This window comes from Musca domestica, unplaced genomic scaffold, assembly GCF_030504385.1.
Source record: "Musca domestica strain aabys unplaced genomic scaffold, Musca_domestica.polishedcontigs.V.1.1 2, whole genome shotgun sequence".
NCBI classification, from domain to species: Eukaryota; Metazoa; Arthropoda; class Insecta; order Diptera; family Muscidae; genus Musca; species Musca domestica.
This window is the reverse complement of record NW_026712249.1, coordinates 5930349-5948005: the sequence shown is the minus strand read 5'-3', so window position 1 is coordinate 5948005 and position 17657 is coordinate 5930349. Positions and strand designations below refer to the sequence as shown.

The 17657-nt window shown below is 35.5% G+C and overlaps 1 protein-coding gene across 4 annotated transcripts; it reads right to left on the bottom strand.

Annotated features, from left to right (window-relative positions):
* Window positions 1-2585: 2585 nt before the first annotated feature.
* LOC101894660 (coronin-7) lies at window positions 2586-16081 on the bottom strand. Of its 4 annotated transcripts, XM_011294674.3 has the most exons (14): window positions 15932-16081; window positions 10740-11424; window positions 10116-10672; window positions 9898-10050; window positions 9335-9757; window positions 8867-9062; window positions 7165-7238; window positions 6875-6907; window positions 6626-6801; window positions 5641-6555; window positions 5234-5579; window positions 5026-5161; window positions 3756-3865; window positions 2586-3699 (listed from the first exon to the last, which is right to left on the bottom strand). In XM_011294674.3, the coding sequence occupies exons 2-14, from the start codon at window positions 11233-11235 to the stop codon at window positions 3607-3609; spliced, it is 3708 nt and encodes a 1235-aa protein (XP_011292976.2). In that variant the 5' UTR covers window positions 11236-11424; window positions 15932-16081; the 3' UTR covers window positions 2586-3606. The 4 variants fall into 4 exon arrangements, with proteins under 4 accessions (XP_011292976.2, XP_011292978.2, XP_058977707.1 ...); XM_011294676.3 differs by lacking the exon at window positions 6875-6907; XM_059121724.1 differs by lacking the exon at window positions 9335-9757.
* Between the last annotated feature and the right edge of the window lie 1576 nt (window positions 16082-17657).

The following is a 17657-nucleotide window of genomic DNA, read 5'->3' as shown; positions in this document are numbered from 1 at the left end:
TCATAAAATGACAATCATCACCCAAATTTGTCTAGAAAAAGTATTAACCATGGTAGAATCATATTTTTACAATCTTTTCAAAATTATCCATTTGACAACATCTTATTGTCAACATTTATATTTACAAATCCATTGTATACATACAAATCAGAGATGAGAACCTGTTTTCTTTGCAATGAAATTTGACAAGGTAAATTACAGGACATTTTCTTCAGAGTTGTATTTTTTAAACCTCTATTCCTCAACCTGCCCTACCTTGTATTTATTGTACCATGGTTCTGTCAATGTTTAAATTGTTCATGTTTTGAAATTTGCACGTTCGGCTTATTTCGGTAGCATTCATATGAAGACATGTGTTCAAACTCAGTGGTGAAAAACCGTCGAAGGCGTACGTCAGGTATTAGGTAAAAAGAATTTATTGGGTAATGGACAGAAAAGAAAAGGTGGGAATACATAAAGCGCTTATTTGGCTGGCTTCTTCGTAGAGGAACAAAGGAGTTTTAGGTTGACTAAGTTCGATTTTGGTCCTCCTTTGTTCATTTCCGAAGAAGCAAGCCGATGACTTAAGCCAGCCAAATAGGCGCTTTATGTATTCCCAGCTTTAGCCTTGTAAGCCATCATCCACACCCAAATTGCCTGATGAGCCGCTTAACCAACGGCGAAACGAGTCGCATAATGGTGAGTGTGTGATAGTGTCTATCAGGCTTTCTTTTTCACTGCAAATTTCAGATCATTAAGCTCTGACCAATCATAAATATCGCGGAATTCTATTCCCACAAAAAGCATTTTTCAAGAGATATAATTCCTCGAATCATGAATAATTGGTCGCTTTTTAAAATAAAATATACAGTATGTTAATAACTATTTGAAATACGGCAATTACCTTCTTTTTCCTTTATTCGTGAAACCTACTTTTTCCTCAAGCAGCTGGAGCTGGTTCCGTGCTCTTTTGGTGAATGTGTTCAAACCACTTATGTTGTCCGCCTTTCCCTTTTGATTCCCATCTTTATTCGATTTTCTCTCTGTGCTGTCTTTCTTTTCAGTGTTGCCATGAAACTTCACTTTTTTCTCCCGGTGGTCGGTTTGGTCGGTTTTTTAAATTAATTAATAATTTAATTTAATAATTAATAATTTTATAATTTTAATAATAATTAATAATTTAATTTAATATTCTTTAATTATTTATCGTATTTCGTATAAAAAAAATTAATAAATATAAATATCTAGAAAGAAATAGAACAAATGTGTATATGTGTGATTTGAGATTGTGCGTGATTTAAAAAACAAAACAAACCCGACCGCCAACATAACCTCCAATGCGTGGATAAAAAAACAAAAAAAAAATAATGGTCATGATTGAACTGATTATGTCGACATGTTGTGAAGGAGAGTATATCCTGATTTCGACTAGGCGAATGCTTGGAACATTATAGTTTTGTTTTTACTTTCTTGTAGGTTCCGGAACAGAGCAAATTTGTTCGTTTTGTATAAAAATAAAAACTCAAAAGGAATGCCTTTATTTTATGTTATATGGCCACTTTTCGCCTAAGAGTATGCTTTACATTTTAGAAATCAACGTGACTGCAAAAATAAACAGCAGAAGGGGACTTGTGCTAAAGAATTTTATTAAGATTATGATTGGAAAGCTTCAAATAAATCAAAAATGATATATTTTTTTTTATTATTTATTTAATTTTTATTCTTGTTGTTGTAATTTTTCTGTTATAATTACTGTTCTTGTATATGTATAAATAGATATAAATGTTATTGTAAATATAAATGTTATTACATATGTTTAATTATTATATTTTTTGTTGTTGTCGTTATCGTTACTTTTGTTTTGCAATAATTATTATTATTATAATTTAAAAATTAGAAATGCTGGTGTTGTCATGATTTACCTTTTGTTTCTGTCTGGAAATTTTGTTAATTGCGAAAAAATATAATATCAAAAATTATATTTAATACAAATGTTCAATACTGGAATAATAATTGATTAATAACACAAAAGAATGTAAATATTTAACTAATATAATTTGTAGGTTTGTTCTTTTTGGAAAAAAAATATATAAAATTCATTATTTGAGCCCAATGGAAAAACTCCAAATATCAAATCTTCTTTTTTTAAATATCCCTTTTCTTTTTTTTAAACCAATTGGAGTTTTTTTTATGAGAAAAATTTTTTTTCAAATTTTGTGGTTGTCTGTATAATCCTATTTGAATGTGTGTAGTAGTATACGCATGTGTTTATAAATTGTTATATTTATTGAAGAACAAATAATAATGTTAATAAATGTATGCATGTTGTTGTTGTTTTATTTTTCTGTCTAAGTGTATTGCTTTTTTCTTTTGTTTCATTTGATGTCTTATGGGGAGGGGTGTGTGTTTGTTTTATTTTAATTTTAGAAAAAATCTACTTTTTCTTGAGATATTTCGTAAAAAATTGTCTTAAATTGCATTAGCTTGGTTTTTTTTTTGTTATTATACTTCTTGTTTTTATTATATGGCAATTAGTTGATTTCAAGTCTTTTGTTTTCCTTATTTTTTATTACCGAATAACCGACGTTGGAAGTAAAATTTGGAAAGTCAAAGGAGAGTATTTTTAGTTAGTTTTTGTCTTTTTCGTTTGTTTTCTTCAAATTGTTGGTAGTGTTGATCAGTCTATTGGTCAGGACTTGTTCCCGTTTTGTAAATTGGCCAAATTGAGAGAGCAAAGTCATGTCATGTGAGTGCATGTTTATTGGATGATTTGAAATATGGTCGAATGAATTTGAACCATATTCCATTCGGATCCATATTGTTTTGCGGAATATCAAATATAAGGAATGGAATTGATTTCATTTACATGTTTAACAGAATACTTTTCTTTATAAAGGAATAGATGTCTTTTGTTTTCTCCAAATGTCAAAGAAATGAATGCAAAAAGTTAAGGGAAATTCTTGGGTAAAGATTGAAGGTATAGATAGATATCGATAGATAAGATAGTTTATATAACAGAGCAAAAATACAATATAACATAAAATACTATAGACTAGATACAAAAAATATATGTATGTGTATGTAGAGGATGTTTTGTTTTCCTTTTGTTTAGTTCAAAATTAAATCTAAAGTTGTGTATTAAACAAGTTCTTCATCATATTCTTCTTCGTCTTCATTTGTTTTTTTTCTTCAAGTGTTGTTGTAAAAATAGTTAGTTTAGGTTTTCTCTTAAATTTCTTTTAAAACTTAAAATTGTCATGGCTGGACAGAGAATTCCAAAAAAAAATAGTGTTAGAGGGTGATAGAGACAGAAAAGTAATAAATATGCCATAAATTATATCAAAGCAAAAATTCTTACACTTATTGCCTAAGACTAAGCAAAAACACTGAAACATGGATCATGGAGGATTAATATTAAAAGGAGCTTCTTTTGTTTTCGGGAAATTTCCCGTTTTCTTATGGGATTTAAGGTGGGTGTTGGGGGGTTGTTGGAGAGGAGATCATAATTTTAATTATCTTTCTTTCTTACTTTCTTTTTTTTTTCGTTCATATAAACAAATAACTTAAACTAGTATGGTTTTTGCTTGGCTATTAAAAATTACCAAAAATTAAAAAAAAAATGAAAACTTAATCTTGCCATTCAGTTTCATCAACACCTTCCATATCGTCTTGCTCCAATTTGGTGTTGTATTCCATGCGTGCACTAACCGATTTTTGTATCTAAAAGAAATTTGTTGTAAAATTAAATGTTGACTATTGTAATGATGTTGGTTTACCTCTTTCTGCTTGATTCTATCCGATTCAAATTTATTTGAAAAATTATCATTAGACGTTGTAACATTTTCCGTACGCTTGGTCTGGCTAACCACGGGCTGTATGGAGGACACTGGAAATAAATAATAAAAAAAAATGATTAAATATAATAATAAAGAAAGGAAACGAATTCAGGAGTCCATCGATTTATCAACAGATTTTACAGAATTATTTGTTCTTTACCGAACTCAATAGGATACAATTTTTGGAGTTTTTTATACCATCGGCCATATGGCTAGAGTATACCCTCATCATTTGACACAGCCAAAAACGTGCCTCATCGAAATGACGATTTTAGACCCTAGGTCTCTTTGGACCAAATCCGTTTCAGTACATTTGGAGCCGATCTAGCGATGTCCGTTCGTCGGTCCGTCTATGTTGCTGGTGTGCCCGATAACTCTCGAAGGGAGTGTCCGATTTGGTCCAAACTTGGTATATCGTAATATTATTGTCAAACTTCGATCGTGTTCGGAGATGGGCAATATTGGTCAACTACTTTTGGTATCTCCGCCACAAAATGTCAACATTTTCAAAGAAAATAATTTACTGCACGGAAAGAGAAAGGATAATCCGATTTTGCTCCAACTTTGCAAATCCTAATATTTGCATCAGTGCAAGGTCAGGTGCTAAAATGGACAATATCGGTCCAGTAACGGTCAATATTTGGAATAATTTTAACTTATAAAATGTGATGTAAAAGCCCGATCGTCATCAAATTACACACATCAAAATATTTTTATTAACCCATGGTCTGGTGTAAAGATGGAATATAACGATTTACTCCTTCTGGTACCTCCCTCACAAAGGGTCAAAATTTTGAATATTCATGAAGCTCATAAATCATGAAATTAATATCCGATTCCATTCAGACTTGGCACATCTCAGTATTTCCATAAACATAAGATTTGTTATAAAGATGATAGAGATCAGACCATTCCTTCTGCCACCTCTCCCACAAAGGGTTAACATTTTGAATAACCAAAACGATCATAAAATCCGAAATAAGCATCCGGTTCTATTCAAATTACACACATCACAATATTTTTTATTAACCCAAAGTCTGGCGTGAAGATGGAATATATCGGTCCATTTCTTCTGGTACCTCCCCACAAAGAGTCAAAATTTAGAATCTTCATGAAGCTCATAGAAACCGAAATTAAAATCCGATTCCATTTAGACATGGCACATCTTAATATTTCGGAATATTTTTATACAAACATTCCATTTACTTACATGTATCCATGCCCTCGGGTTGTAGACTAATCTTTTTCGGTTTCTTATCGTTCGATAGAAACCATTCTTCGGCCGTCATTGTGGGTAGCCAAGTGACACGTGTAGGTGGGAATAGATCATCTTGGAATAATTCACTCTATAAACCAAAAACAAACAAAAAAATCAATCAATTTATAATAAATAACAACAATAATATAAAACGTCCCACCTTTATACGTGGCACAGTAAAACTCAACGGTTCAATGGTGGTGTTTGTCAAACGATAGGCTTTGCAAAATTCCACACTTGCCACATCACAATGATTCTTGGTGAGGAAACTCAAGCCCTGATGCAACGATGTACAACGATGATGTGACAGTGGACATATATAGGGTTCTTCATCGGTTATCTCATAGCAATAGATGGTGGAATCACCTTTGCCCGTGACAAACAATGTTGAACTGTCCTCATCGTAGAAGGGAATGAGTATGGAGGGTGATACATCCAAACTTGCCGTATTGAGGGGAGCATTCAAACTGTCCGCCTTGTAGACGCTGATTTGGCGCTCAGATACCCTACGAATTCATTATTAAAATTAAAAGAAATCGGAAAAATCGCACTTTTCGTTTGACTTACTTATCGAATCCTGTGCACACAATATACTGCCCATCCAGAGCCCAGACAATACGAGCTCCTCTCGTACCAACCGGTCCATTGCCTTCACGAATTGGTGTCTCCGATTTCCTGGGATTATATATGCGTATCTTACCATCCTTACTGACGGTGGCACCATACTTGCCACATGGACTCCAGGCAAAGTCAAATATTTGATCAGTGTGCCCGGTCAAAACACATTTCTCCTCCATGGTGGGTATGTGCCACAGCTTAATGGTCATATCATAGCTAGCCGTTAGCAGAATATCCTGAGCCAAAGGATGGAAACGTATAAAATAGATTTTATCCAAATGGGAATTCAGCTCCTGTTCGGGTGTATTGGTTGGTTCGGATAAACCACCCTCGGGTATGCGCCAAAATTTCACCATACCATCATCACAAGCCACAGCCAAACGTTTGGCATCGAATGGATCCCATTGGAAATCCATGATATTATTACCATTCACCAGTGAGGGTATGACACCGTCAGGCAAACGTCCCGGTTTGCTTAGCTCAAAAATGGCAATTTTACCACCCGGTCCCGAAAGGGGTACGGCCACACGTTCATGATTGGCGGTGAATCCATTGCATTCACCTGGTATTTGACGGCTCAGATTGCGCAAATTTTCAATGTGTGTCGACTTGTGGCCGGGTGTACCCTTGAGATGGCGAAATTTGGAAACTTTGCCAAATACCGTGGATGTCCGTTTGGTGGATGTGGTGATGGCTGTTTCGGTGGCAGATTTCTTAATGGCTGCCGCTGAACCATTGTCGCAAACCTCTTTGGCTGGCAAATTGCGACGTTTCTCTTCGAGCAATTTACCCTCGGGCACCGAAGTTCGTTTGATATCAATCGAACCGGATTTTGTGGAATCAACTTTGGATAGCTCACGGCGTCTAAGAGAGGTGAAAGAAACATGTTGTTAAGAGGTTGCTTACATGTGAGTAATGATTGCATTCTACTTACAATGGCACTGGTGACTGAGCCCGTTCCTCGGTAGTACTCTTTGAGTGTAACTCATACAAGCGTCGTCGCTCGGCAATACTATTGCGGGCTGGTGAAAATCTACGCAACTCCGATTCAGCCTTGTCATCGCCTTCGGTCGAGTTTTCCGATGACTCGGAATGGTTCTGTTCAAAGATCTATGTAATTTAAAAACAAATGCCAAGGATTAGTAAAACATACTTCATTTTTTGCTGATAAACAAATAACAACCTTCTCGCTAGAATCTTCATCATCCAGTGAAGACTATAACAACATAACGTTTGTGTGTGTGAGTGTGAGCAAAGTAGAGTAGGTGGTAGTAGTTAAAGAGTGTTGTTAGTAGTAGTTTGTTTTTGGTTAATACGTTTTGGTTGTACAAAGAGAAAGTAGAATGAAAAAATATTTTATTTGATTAGAAAACTGTTTAAGGCTAATAAAAAGATTTGTTAGAAAACATTAGTGAATTTAGGCAATGAATCACTTGCAAATTTCAAGTGGTGACGTATCATAACTATACTTACTTTACGCCTTTCTGACGTAGATAACGATTTTTGTAGTCCATTGTTTTCATTATTATCAGTTTCTGTGGTAGTCTCTGAAAAAAAAAAAGAAAAAAAAAAACAAGATAAACAAATTGTTTATTTTTTGTTTTGCCCAAATATGGATTTGTTTTAGGCAACTTCAAGTTGTTTGCCAATATTATAAATTAATAAAGGCATTCAAGAGTTGCATAGCAATCGGTTATTCTTCATGACGTTCCTCAGATTAGATCAAGGGATTTATTCCAACTTTGTCGGTTTGTGAGGGTATATATAGGGTATATGGCCAAAACGTGTCTAATCGAAATAACGGTTTAGACCCTAAGTCTCTTTGGACCAAATCCTTTACAGAACATTTGGAGTCGATGGAGTCTAGCGATGTCCGTCCGTCTGCCTGTCTGGATGGTGCCCACGATAAATCTCGATGAGATTATCCGATTTGATCCCAACATGGTACATCTTAATATTATTGTCAAACTTAGATTGAGTTCGGAGATGGGCAATATCGGTCCACTCCTTCTGGTACCTCCCCCACAAATGTTCAAAATTTGGAATACTTATAACTCTTATTAAATGTAATGTAAGGGTCCGATAATCCTCAAATTACACACATCACATTATTTTTATAAAACCTATGTCTGGTGTGAAGATGGAATATATCGGTCCACTCCTTCTAGTAGGGTCAATATTTTGAATATCAGTGAAGCTCATAAAACGAGAAATTAATATAATTCCATTCAGACTTGGCACATCTCAATATTTTCATAGACACAAGATCTGGTGTAAAGACGGTTCGGACCACTCTTTCTGATACCTCCCCCACAAAGGGTCGAAGTTTTGAATAACCAAAACTATTATAAAATCCGAAATAACATTCCGGTTCTCTTCATACTTTACACATCCCATTATTTCTACAAACACAAGCTCTGCTGTGAAGATGGCATATATTGGTCCACTCCTTCTGGTACCTCTCCCACAAAGGGTCAAATTTTTGAATACCCATGAACAGCTCATAAAACGCGAAATTAAGATCCGATATTATTCGGACTTGGCACATCTCAATTTTTCGTTAAACACAAGATCTGTTATAAAGATGGTACAGATTGTAACATTTCTTCTGGTACCTCCCTACTATAGGGTTCAAGATTTTTGAAAAACAAAACGCTCAGACAACGCTAAATAAGCATCCAACTCTTTTCAAATTTCACACATCCAAATATTTTGGCTAACGCAAGATCTGTTGTGAAGATGATATATATCTGCCAACCTCACCCACAAAGGGTTACAATTTCCAATACTTATATCTGTCAAAACTTGCGGACTTTTTACATGAACTGTATCCGAAAAATGGCACCAAAGAAAGGTGATACCAGAACCAATGATTAGATATTGTCTTTCTATCTTCGAACACAATCTAAATTTGTTAGCAACTTATACTAAATCTGGAACTCAGAAGCCATTGCATTTTATTTCAAAATGTGAACTATTTTCATCTAAACCTGAACCTTAAAATACTTTACAACCAATCTAATAAAGGGCTACTCTCGTCCTCTATTTAGATATTCTTATAAACTACATACATCGCCGTTTGGCACAAATGGGTTTCTATCTCTAAATAGCCTAATTTTGTCTTCACCTTCAGGGAAATAACCTATTTTACATTAATCTCTTCGCCTTTACTTACTTTTAATCTCAATTTCTACGATTAGATCTGGTTTCGTGGCCGATGGCGAAGTTGAATCAGTTTCATGGGTAACTGGTGTCTCTGACTTTGTATTCGATAGATTTTCTTGAGATCCGGGGGCAACGGGTACAGCAAATACCTTATCAAAGGTAACATCTGCAGCATTGCTCGAGAAGGGTTTGGGACCCAGGCGTGGCTGAAAAAAAGTGAAAATATTGAGAAACATAAAAATCCATTCGTTTATTAAAAACGGAAAGAAAGTTGGTGGGACAGTAAAAAAATAAACAACAAATTGTATTGCATTGAAACAAAAAAAAACACAACGAATAAAGCAAAGTGCCAAATTTACCTAATAAATCAAACCATATCACAAATGGGAAATATTAAAAATCAAAATTAAAAAGAGAACAACTCAAATAATCCAAAAAAAACAAAGTGCGTGGGAGGGACAAGCGCAAAATCGCAAACCTTATAGGCACTGGCCGTGGTACGTGGCCTTGGCTTGGGCATAACTTTGTTGGCATCCATTGGCAAATTTGGCATTGAATCTTGCAACGAATTATTGCGTGAAGTACGAGGCATTGGTTTGGGCACGGACGACGAAGAATCCTCGGTATTGGGTGAGTCTTGTGACGGTGAGCCGCCATCATCATCGTGCATCATGTTGTCTTCGCCACATTCCTTTTCTGAATCAGTTTTATATTTGCTATCAAATTTTTTGAAAATATTTGACAGTTCATCCGTTTCGACAACTTCTTGTTTGGGAGATTTCAAAGATTTGGCAATGATTTGTTGTGTTGGGGGTGTTGTGGGAGGAATTGTATGGCTGCCATTATTGAGTTTTTTGTTTTCGATATTTTTAATGTATTCTTTTAAGTTTCCACGATGGATCTTTGGTAGAAAATCCAAATAAAAAAACATTGAATGCCAAGAAAATAGTTTAAGAAAGAAAAGTATAGAGCATTACATTGACGATCGACGATCTTCTCATGGAAGTTTTCAGGTCGTGTTTTTGACAATTGGCTACTTACAACAACAGGTGCATCGCCCAAATCACGTTTGGCAGGATCTAAACTCATTTTGGGCACCGCCATGTTGCAACCATTCATCCATTCTGCGGCCGTCAGCTCAGTGCGGCAGCTGGCCGTATCGGGATATAAATCACTATGGAAATCTCTGTAAGTCTACAAAGGAAAAATGTATTATTTTTCCATTGTCACAGCAAAAGAGAGACAAGATTTTCGTTTACCTTTCGTGGTACCTGATACATAATTGGTATAACCATATTTGAGGTTAATTGTAGCACTCGATTTACTTCACCCTCCATAACTTTAAGGGCACGTTTTGGTATCAAACAAGCACCCTTGGTCTGTTCACCCGTGTGGCGTAGTCCCTCAATTAAGTATGGATCCTTGTCGGTTACCTCGAGGTAATTGATTGTGGTGTCACCCTTGCCGGCCAGGAATAACATATTGGTATCAGCATCGAAGAGCGGCATTAAAATACCCGTGGAACAATCCAATTCCAGGGTTTTTTCTGGCACCGCAAAGTTACGTATGTCACGTATTATGACCTGTCTTAAACGGGCCGAGTCAAAGCCAGTGGTCAATATGCGTGACTGATTGCCCAGCCACACAACACGAGAATCCTTAATACTTTGATGGGACTCAGCCGACATTTGTATGGGAGAACCATTGACACGACAATCTAAAATCCTCACAAATTTATCCTTGCAACTGGTGGCAATTACAGTGCCATCTTGACGCCAGCTGGCTGATTGTATGACTTCTGGATGTTCATTGTTTGCTGGAAATACACAAAGAAAACCCCAATTGAATATATCAGTAAAATATTGAAATATATTACGACTTACAATAAATCTCCTTTTGGGCCGTCAAATCAAACAGCGTCACACAACCAGCCGATGTTGAGTGCAACAGACCATCGGCGGTGGGATGAAAGCCCACTGTCTCTACCCGCCTCTGTTTATGCGAAAAGACACACTCCGGATCTGATAGCGACGTCTCCAAGCCCTTTTCCGGTATATGCCATATCTTAACCATACAATCCTGTGAGGCCGTTGCCAACAGCCCATCATGAAATGGTGAAAAACCCAAGTCCGTTACCGTATCCGAGTGGGCATGCAACAATGGCATGGTCTTGCTTTTACGTCCGCAATCGTCCAATGGCAGTACAGCCACACTGGAGCCCGTGTGTTCCCAATTGAATGCCATAAAGGCGGCCGAGGCGGCAATGTTATTGCCATAGGTTTGATAGGAACCTACACATATGTCACGTATACATGCTTCCGGCTTGGGTACAATAGGTGCTGCATTCTTGTACTTGGATGCTTTAAAACGCCAGGCCATTGTGTCTTCGTCAACACCAGCAGTTGCAAAGTGAAAAAGTTTATTGCCTCTCTTACGACCGAGTCTAGATGTAAAATTATTAATCAAACTGAATTGAGTTTGTCGTCGGCACTATTTCTACAACTTCTCTCTTCTTCTTGCTTCGATTCGATATATTGTGAAAGTGTCTGATAAAATTATATGAAATGCCTGTAAGTGGAGGAGTGATAATGGAAAGTTTTTTTTAGTTGTATTTTGTATATACATATGAATGTATGGCAATATCAATACGTTATAGTGGTTTTTAAAGCAAAATGTCAGATTTTTATTAAGCAATGCTTATAATGCAAGACTCTTAATGGTATTGTATTTTGTAAATTTTTTTGTATTTAAAAAGGAATACGGCTAAAACTTTAAATGCAATTAATGAAATGTCAAGACTTCTTTTTTTAATAAACATTTTTCATTTAGAAAATATCAGTCGGTAAAACCGACAGATGTATACTCTCAGCCAATGTTCGATTATTTAAATATATTGTGAGTTCTGTTATGATTATTCATATGGAGTGGGGAATATTCCGAATTCCGAAGGAATAGACCACTATTTCTTATCGGACCTAAATAAATATGATATAAATTTTGTGACGTGCCAGGTTTGAACTATATCGACTGCTTCCTTCACTTTATATGAGGTAAGTGCTAATTTTTAGAAAAATTAGAAAAAAAAAATTAAAAATGTGTCAACTGAAGTATTCCATTTTCATACCTTATCTAATACAGACAAAAATATTGGTATGCGGAAAAATTACAAGAAAATCGAAAATTTATATCCAATTTTATGCGAAATCATAAATTCCATTTTCATCTCAGGTTTCTGGTTGAGATAAATATTTAGATATAGCAAGTTGTAAAGAATCGCTGACTTGTTTCGCAAGTTTTGACCATTAAAGGGTTGAAAATTGTGACACTTGTTATGAATGAGGTACCAGAAGGGGTTTACAGATATATATATCATCTTCACAACAGATCTTGTGTTACCAAAAATGTTTGTATGCGTAAAATTGGAGGAGAGTTGGATGCGTATTACACTTAATTTCGCGTTCATGGATATTCAAGATTTTGACCCATTGTTAGGAAGGTACCAGAATAAGTGAACCGAAATATCCCATTTTCACAACAGATCTTATGTTGATGAAAATATTGAGATGTGCCAAGTCCAAGAGGAATCGGATGTTATTTTCGCGTTTTATGAGCTTTACGGATGCTCAAAATTTTGACCCTTGTGAGGGAGGTACCAATATATCCCATCTTCACAGCATATCTTGTGATGTAATTCGAAGGAATGGTCCGATCTCAACCATCTTTATAACATATCTTGTGTTGATGGAAATATTGAGATGTGCCAAGTCTGAATGGAATCTTCATAACAGATCTTCGAATAATAAAACTATTGTGATGTGTGTAATTTGAAGGCAATCGGAGTCTTACATCACATTTTATAAGGGTTATAATTATTCAATATTTTGAACTTTTGGGGTGGAGATACTTGATAGAGTGGGCCGATAGTGTCCATTTTCGCACCTGACCTAGCACTGATGCAAATATTAGGATATGCAAAGTTGGAGCAAAATCGGATAATCCTTTCTCTTTCTGTGTAGTAAATTATTTTCTTTGTTGTACCAAGTTTGGATCAAACCGAGTTATCGTGCGCACCAGACAGGCGGACGGACATCGCTAGAACGACTACAAGTGTCCTGAAACGGATTTGGTCCAAAGACACCTAGGGTCTAAAACCGTTATTTCGATGGGGGCACGTCTTAGCCGTATCAAATGATATATACCCTTTCTAGCTATAAGGCATATAGCATTCTTCCTAAAGCGAAACCAAACAGGCTAGCGCCTAAATATTGTATTGGATGCAATTTGTTATTTCTCCTTTTCACAAATCGCAAAGAACGGACTATTTGAATTTGAAAAGGTGCTCTGTAGCTGCTGGATCCTCAGGATTCGGGTATAATTCCAACGGGTATATTATCCATTGTAATTTTTTAACTATGACGACGGTATAGTTGTAAAAGTAAAAATACGTCATTTACGAGATATGGTGCACAACGTGGATCTATGAATTATCTGGAGCAGCGCTGTCCATGTGCATTAGAGAACTGAATATTTTGTCCGGTACTTTCCAGAATATTTTTTAAAAAGTTTCTATATTGATACTTAATTTATAGATTTTTGGTAAGATAGAGGTCAAAGATCTGCTTAAAGAACATGGACATATGCAGGACAAAGTATACAAGTCTTCATTATTCCGATGAAGCATTAAGCTCGAATTATGCCAATAAATCCGATATTTTGAATAAATACGAGACGTGTCCAAATTTTAATACCATTTATTTCCAGCTGAATATCAGAAAAATGTTTTGATTTTTTATTATTCTTATGCTGCTAGACGTTGACATTGTTCAAACTCCACCTTCTTTCTGAACTCAATGATATATTTGTGTTTATCTCAATTTCTGTCCATCCTTCTTTTCAAATTTAAAATTCGCAAATAATTGATGCTCGCAATATTGTCAAAACATGTATGAATGTATAATTAAATTTGTTTGCATAAATCAGTAGTTTTCAAATTTCTTTTTTTTTCGCCAAATTTCACTTTTTGAAAAACACACACGAAGTCTGCTTCATTAGAAATTCTAGTGGGGTTGTCTTTCTTATCAGTTACTGGGTAAGCCTTATTGATAACAAAAAGTATGCTTGCATTGAAGAAAATGGATTTTTGTCAATGAACTATTCTTGTTTCGATTTTTTCCAATTCAAGATCATCTTGGGTACTTGTTCTTTGGATAAAACTTAATGTCGTGATGACTGATACATTTAACCACAATGAACACTATCACAAATAGCGTAGGTGTGGACGGACATTTATAACACATTTGCTGCCTTAAAATATTCCTTATAGACTGAGAAAGCTGCAAGTTTTGGATAATTCATCCAAACATTGTGAGTTAGAACAACTGTTGGTATTTTGTTTTCAAATGATGGCTATGATGTTGCACCAATTCTATGTGGATTTAAAACATGTTTCTATTTTAATTTAAAATTGAATTCCATGAATTCATACCTAGGAGTAGTAAGAGTTCTTGAATATTTATAGGTATATTTAATAATTAATATTTAACCTATTTCAATGCGTGTGGTGGGTATTTTGAAATATCCCTCCCCCAAAGCCTGGTGGTAATTTCCTTAGAAAATATTTTTGCTACACCTATATGTGTACATATAGTGGGTACACACCCCACCCCCACACCTATGAATACAAAACAGAATAAATTTACATAAAATAGATAAATAAGAAAATAGCATTTCGCAAAATAGATAGGTAGGTAGTTAGGAAGTGGTGTATAGAACCCTTAACTTGCCTCTTGGTGATTTGTACACCAAACACCACCCATCACTACCCATTTCCACAATACATACACACTAGATCAACCCCTAAGTTGATCATCATCCGTTCAATTCATCCACATTTTATAATCTTAACAGAGCAACAACACCACTAACACCAACCAAGTAGTTTTCCACAGACAAATAGACAGACAGACAGTCAAGCAGCCCGGCAGGCAATCACACAAAAACAACAACAAGAACTATATGGTAGCTTGAAGACAGGTTTTGCGCTGTTTCCATCCGTCCATTGCTGATGGCTGAGCTGAGCTGATGTTGTCAAATCGCATAAATCATATACAATAGAAAGTATGGACGGACAGACAGACAAACGGACACATATTGATATCACTTGGATAGTAGCTCTTGTCTTGACCGCGTCGTCTTTACCAGCGACAGCCAACATCCAATAAGCAGCACAAAGAGACAGCACCGTTCAAACAAGGAATTCAGTGGAAAGACACATTTATCCACCATAAAAGGCCTTAAAATATTGCAAATTATGTCCAGCAGTAGGAAAAACGAAAGAAATGACATAAAAAAGACCTCAAACAAAAAAGGCTGTCATCTCCCGGCAAGAGTGGCCTTTATAAATCTCCGTGGTTTGACAATTGTTCTCCTTCTCTCTTGTTTTATATATCACACCGCCGCCTTTTTGGGCTCTTGCTCTCAGTGGTGTTTTCTTTTTGTTATCCAGCCATCATGAGCAAGGAAAGGGAGAAAGGGCAAAATATATATACAACACACAAACGAACACACACACACACACTCAAACACTGAGTGCATTCAGTTGGATTTGGTTTGCTGCACTTTTTGCAACATTTCGATTTAATGCAATTAAATCAAATTTGTTGATCGATGATTACATCCTCTACCACCATCACTTGATTATGTGCTACTGGTGTTGTTCTTCTTTCTCTTTGCAGTTGTGTGACTAAGTACAATTCGGTGGCTTAGTAATAATTTCTATTTTTACTTTCATAAATTATCAATTGCACTTTCTCGGCAACAATATCTTTTTCCACTATAGAAACTAACACACCCTTTTTTCCATACAATACACAGAGAACACACAGAACAGAGAGACGCGCAGACAAAGAATTTTTGATATTCCGTATTCCTTCAAAGTAGAATTTGCTTTCTTTTGAAAGATTTTATTTCAACTAGTGCACAATTATTAGTAACATTAATTCACTGAACATTTAGTTGGCATTTTTAATCAATATCAATTTTAAAAGTTAGCAGTAGAATTTAAATTCAAAATTACTTTTTCTTCTTTCCTCCGACGACTGTGTACGACGACTCTGTTCGTTGTAAATAAATATAAATACTAATGGCTGGCAATACTAATAGGGATACGTAAGTCTAGTTTCGATTAATCGGCTTTTGGTGTTTATCAGGCAACCACGAATGAGAGAATTGAGATGCCACATTGCCAATCAACCGGTATTTGAGTAAAAATGTTGCTCATTACTGTGTGTTGTATATAATATATTAAAAATTGATGTTGTCTTTGCCAAAGCTTTCATTTCATTTCAGTAATAGCAAAGTTATTTTTTGTTCGCTTATATATCTATGAATATTAATCTCTGTAAACATTCTCTCTTTGAATAGGGATACCTAAGTCGATATTTATCGAAATCATCGGACTATCTACGAAAGAGAAAATGTCAGTTAATCAGCAAGAACTTTGTTGTTCCAATTCGCAATCATTCCCATTAGAACTCTGTTTAGTTTGAATCGTTATCTTTTTCATTTTTAAATTACTCCTATAAAAGGTAATGTTAAAGTTTTTGAGAGAGAGCCAAATTAATTATTTTTTTTTCGCTACTGATAGAAGAAGCCAAACAAGATAATGGAATTATTTCGTAGAATTTTCGAGCTATTCGGTGACGTGTAATTTTTTGATTAAATTTCTAACCTATTAATAAATAGGTTAGATTATTATTTTTACTAATAAATAAATAGGTTAGATTTGGTAAATAGGTTTATTGTTCCGATTCGCATTCATTCCTATTATAGTTCTCTTTAAATTGAACCGTTAGCTTTTTTGTTTTTAAAACATTTTTAAAAACGGAAATGTTAATGTTTTTGTGATAGACGAAAATTAAGTGTTTATTGTTCGCTGGTGATAGCGGGCGACCAAGATAATAAAAGAATTTCGTGGAATTTGGAGCTATTCAATAATGTGCAATTTTGTGGTGAAATTTTGTAGTTTTATTAGTTTGTCATTTTTATTAAAAAATAAATGATCTAACCTTCTGATTTGCCATAGACAGCTCATTATGTTGCAAGAACGTGCATGAACTTACACCGCAAAGAAAATAGAAAATAGACTCCAAAGAGATAAAGAGTTGCTTTGCTTGGCCGAAAGTGGTGAACTGTCGAATTTGGTTTTCTCAGATCATAAAAATTCGTTGTCCAGCAGTTTGTAAACAAACAAAATGATCGTGTTTACTTGCCAAAGAGGTCAGCAGAAAATGTGCACCTACGGTTGGCTACCAGAACTTCAGCGGCGGCCACGGTGATGGTGTGTGGCCTATGCCTATGGTCGCTCTGCGCTCGTATTAATCGACCGTGACATTAGAATAAATTCCGAATATTATCGCGAAAATATTCTGGAGGGTGTATTAAAGCTTTGGGCATGCAAACATTTTGACCACAGACCTTGGACATTCCAACAGTACTCAGCACCATCGTACTCAGCACGCGCCACCCAAGAATGGTTACAAAATGAGGTTGCAGCGCACAATGACCACCAAAATATCCAGATACCAATCCGTTGGACTATTGTGTCTGGAGTATTTTGGAAAGCAAGGTTGGCACTAAAAATACCAAAGTGTCGATTACCTCAAGCAAGCGCTTCGCCGGGAATGGGCCGAAATGCCGCAGAGCAACTTTCGGACAGCAGCGGTTTCATTGGCCATTTAAAGGTCATAATTCGTGCAAAAGGTGACCAATTCGAACAAATCTAAACTTATTCTAAAATTTAA

Bases quoted from the DNA above. Each gene is read 5' to 3' on its own strand.
- LOC101894660 (XM_011294674.3), bottom strand. From the start codon at position 11,235: ATGGCCTGGCGTTTTAAAGCATCCAAGTACAAGAATGCAGCACCTATT. The intron at 9,758-9,897 runs GTAAGTAGCCAA...TTTCTACCAAAG, and splicing joins TGGGCGATGCACCTGTTGTT to ATCCATCGTGGAAACTTAAA. The intron at 6,556-6,625 runs GTAAGTAGAATG...CACCTCTCTTAG, and splicing joins GCTCAGTCACCAGTGCCATT to ACGCCGTGAGCTATCCAAAG.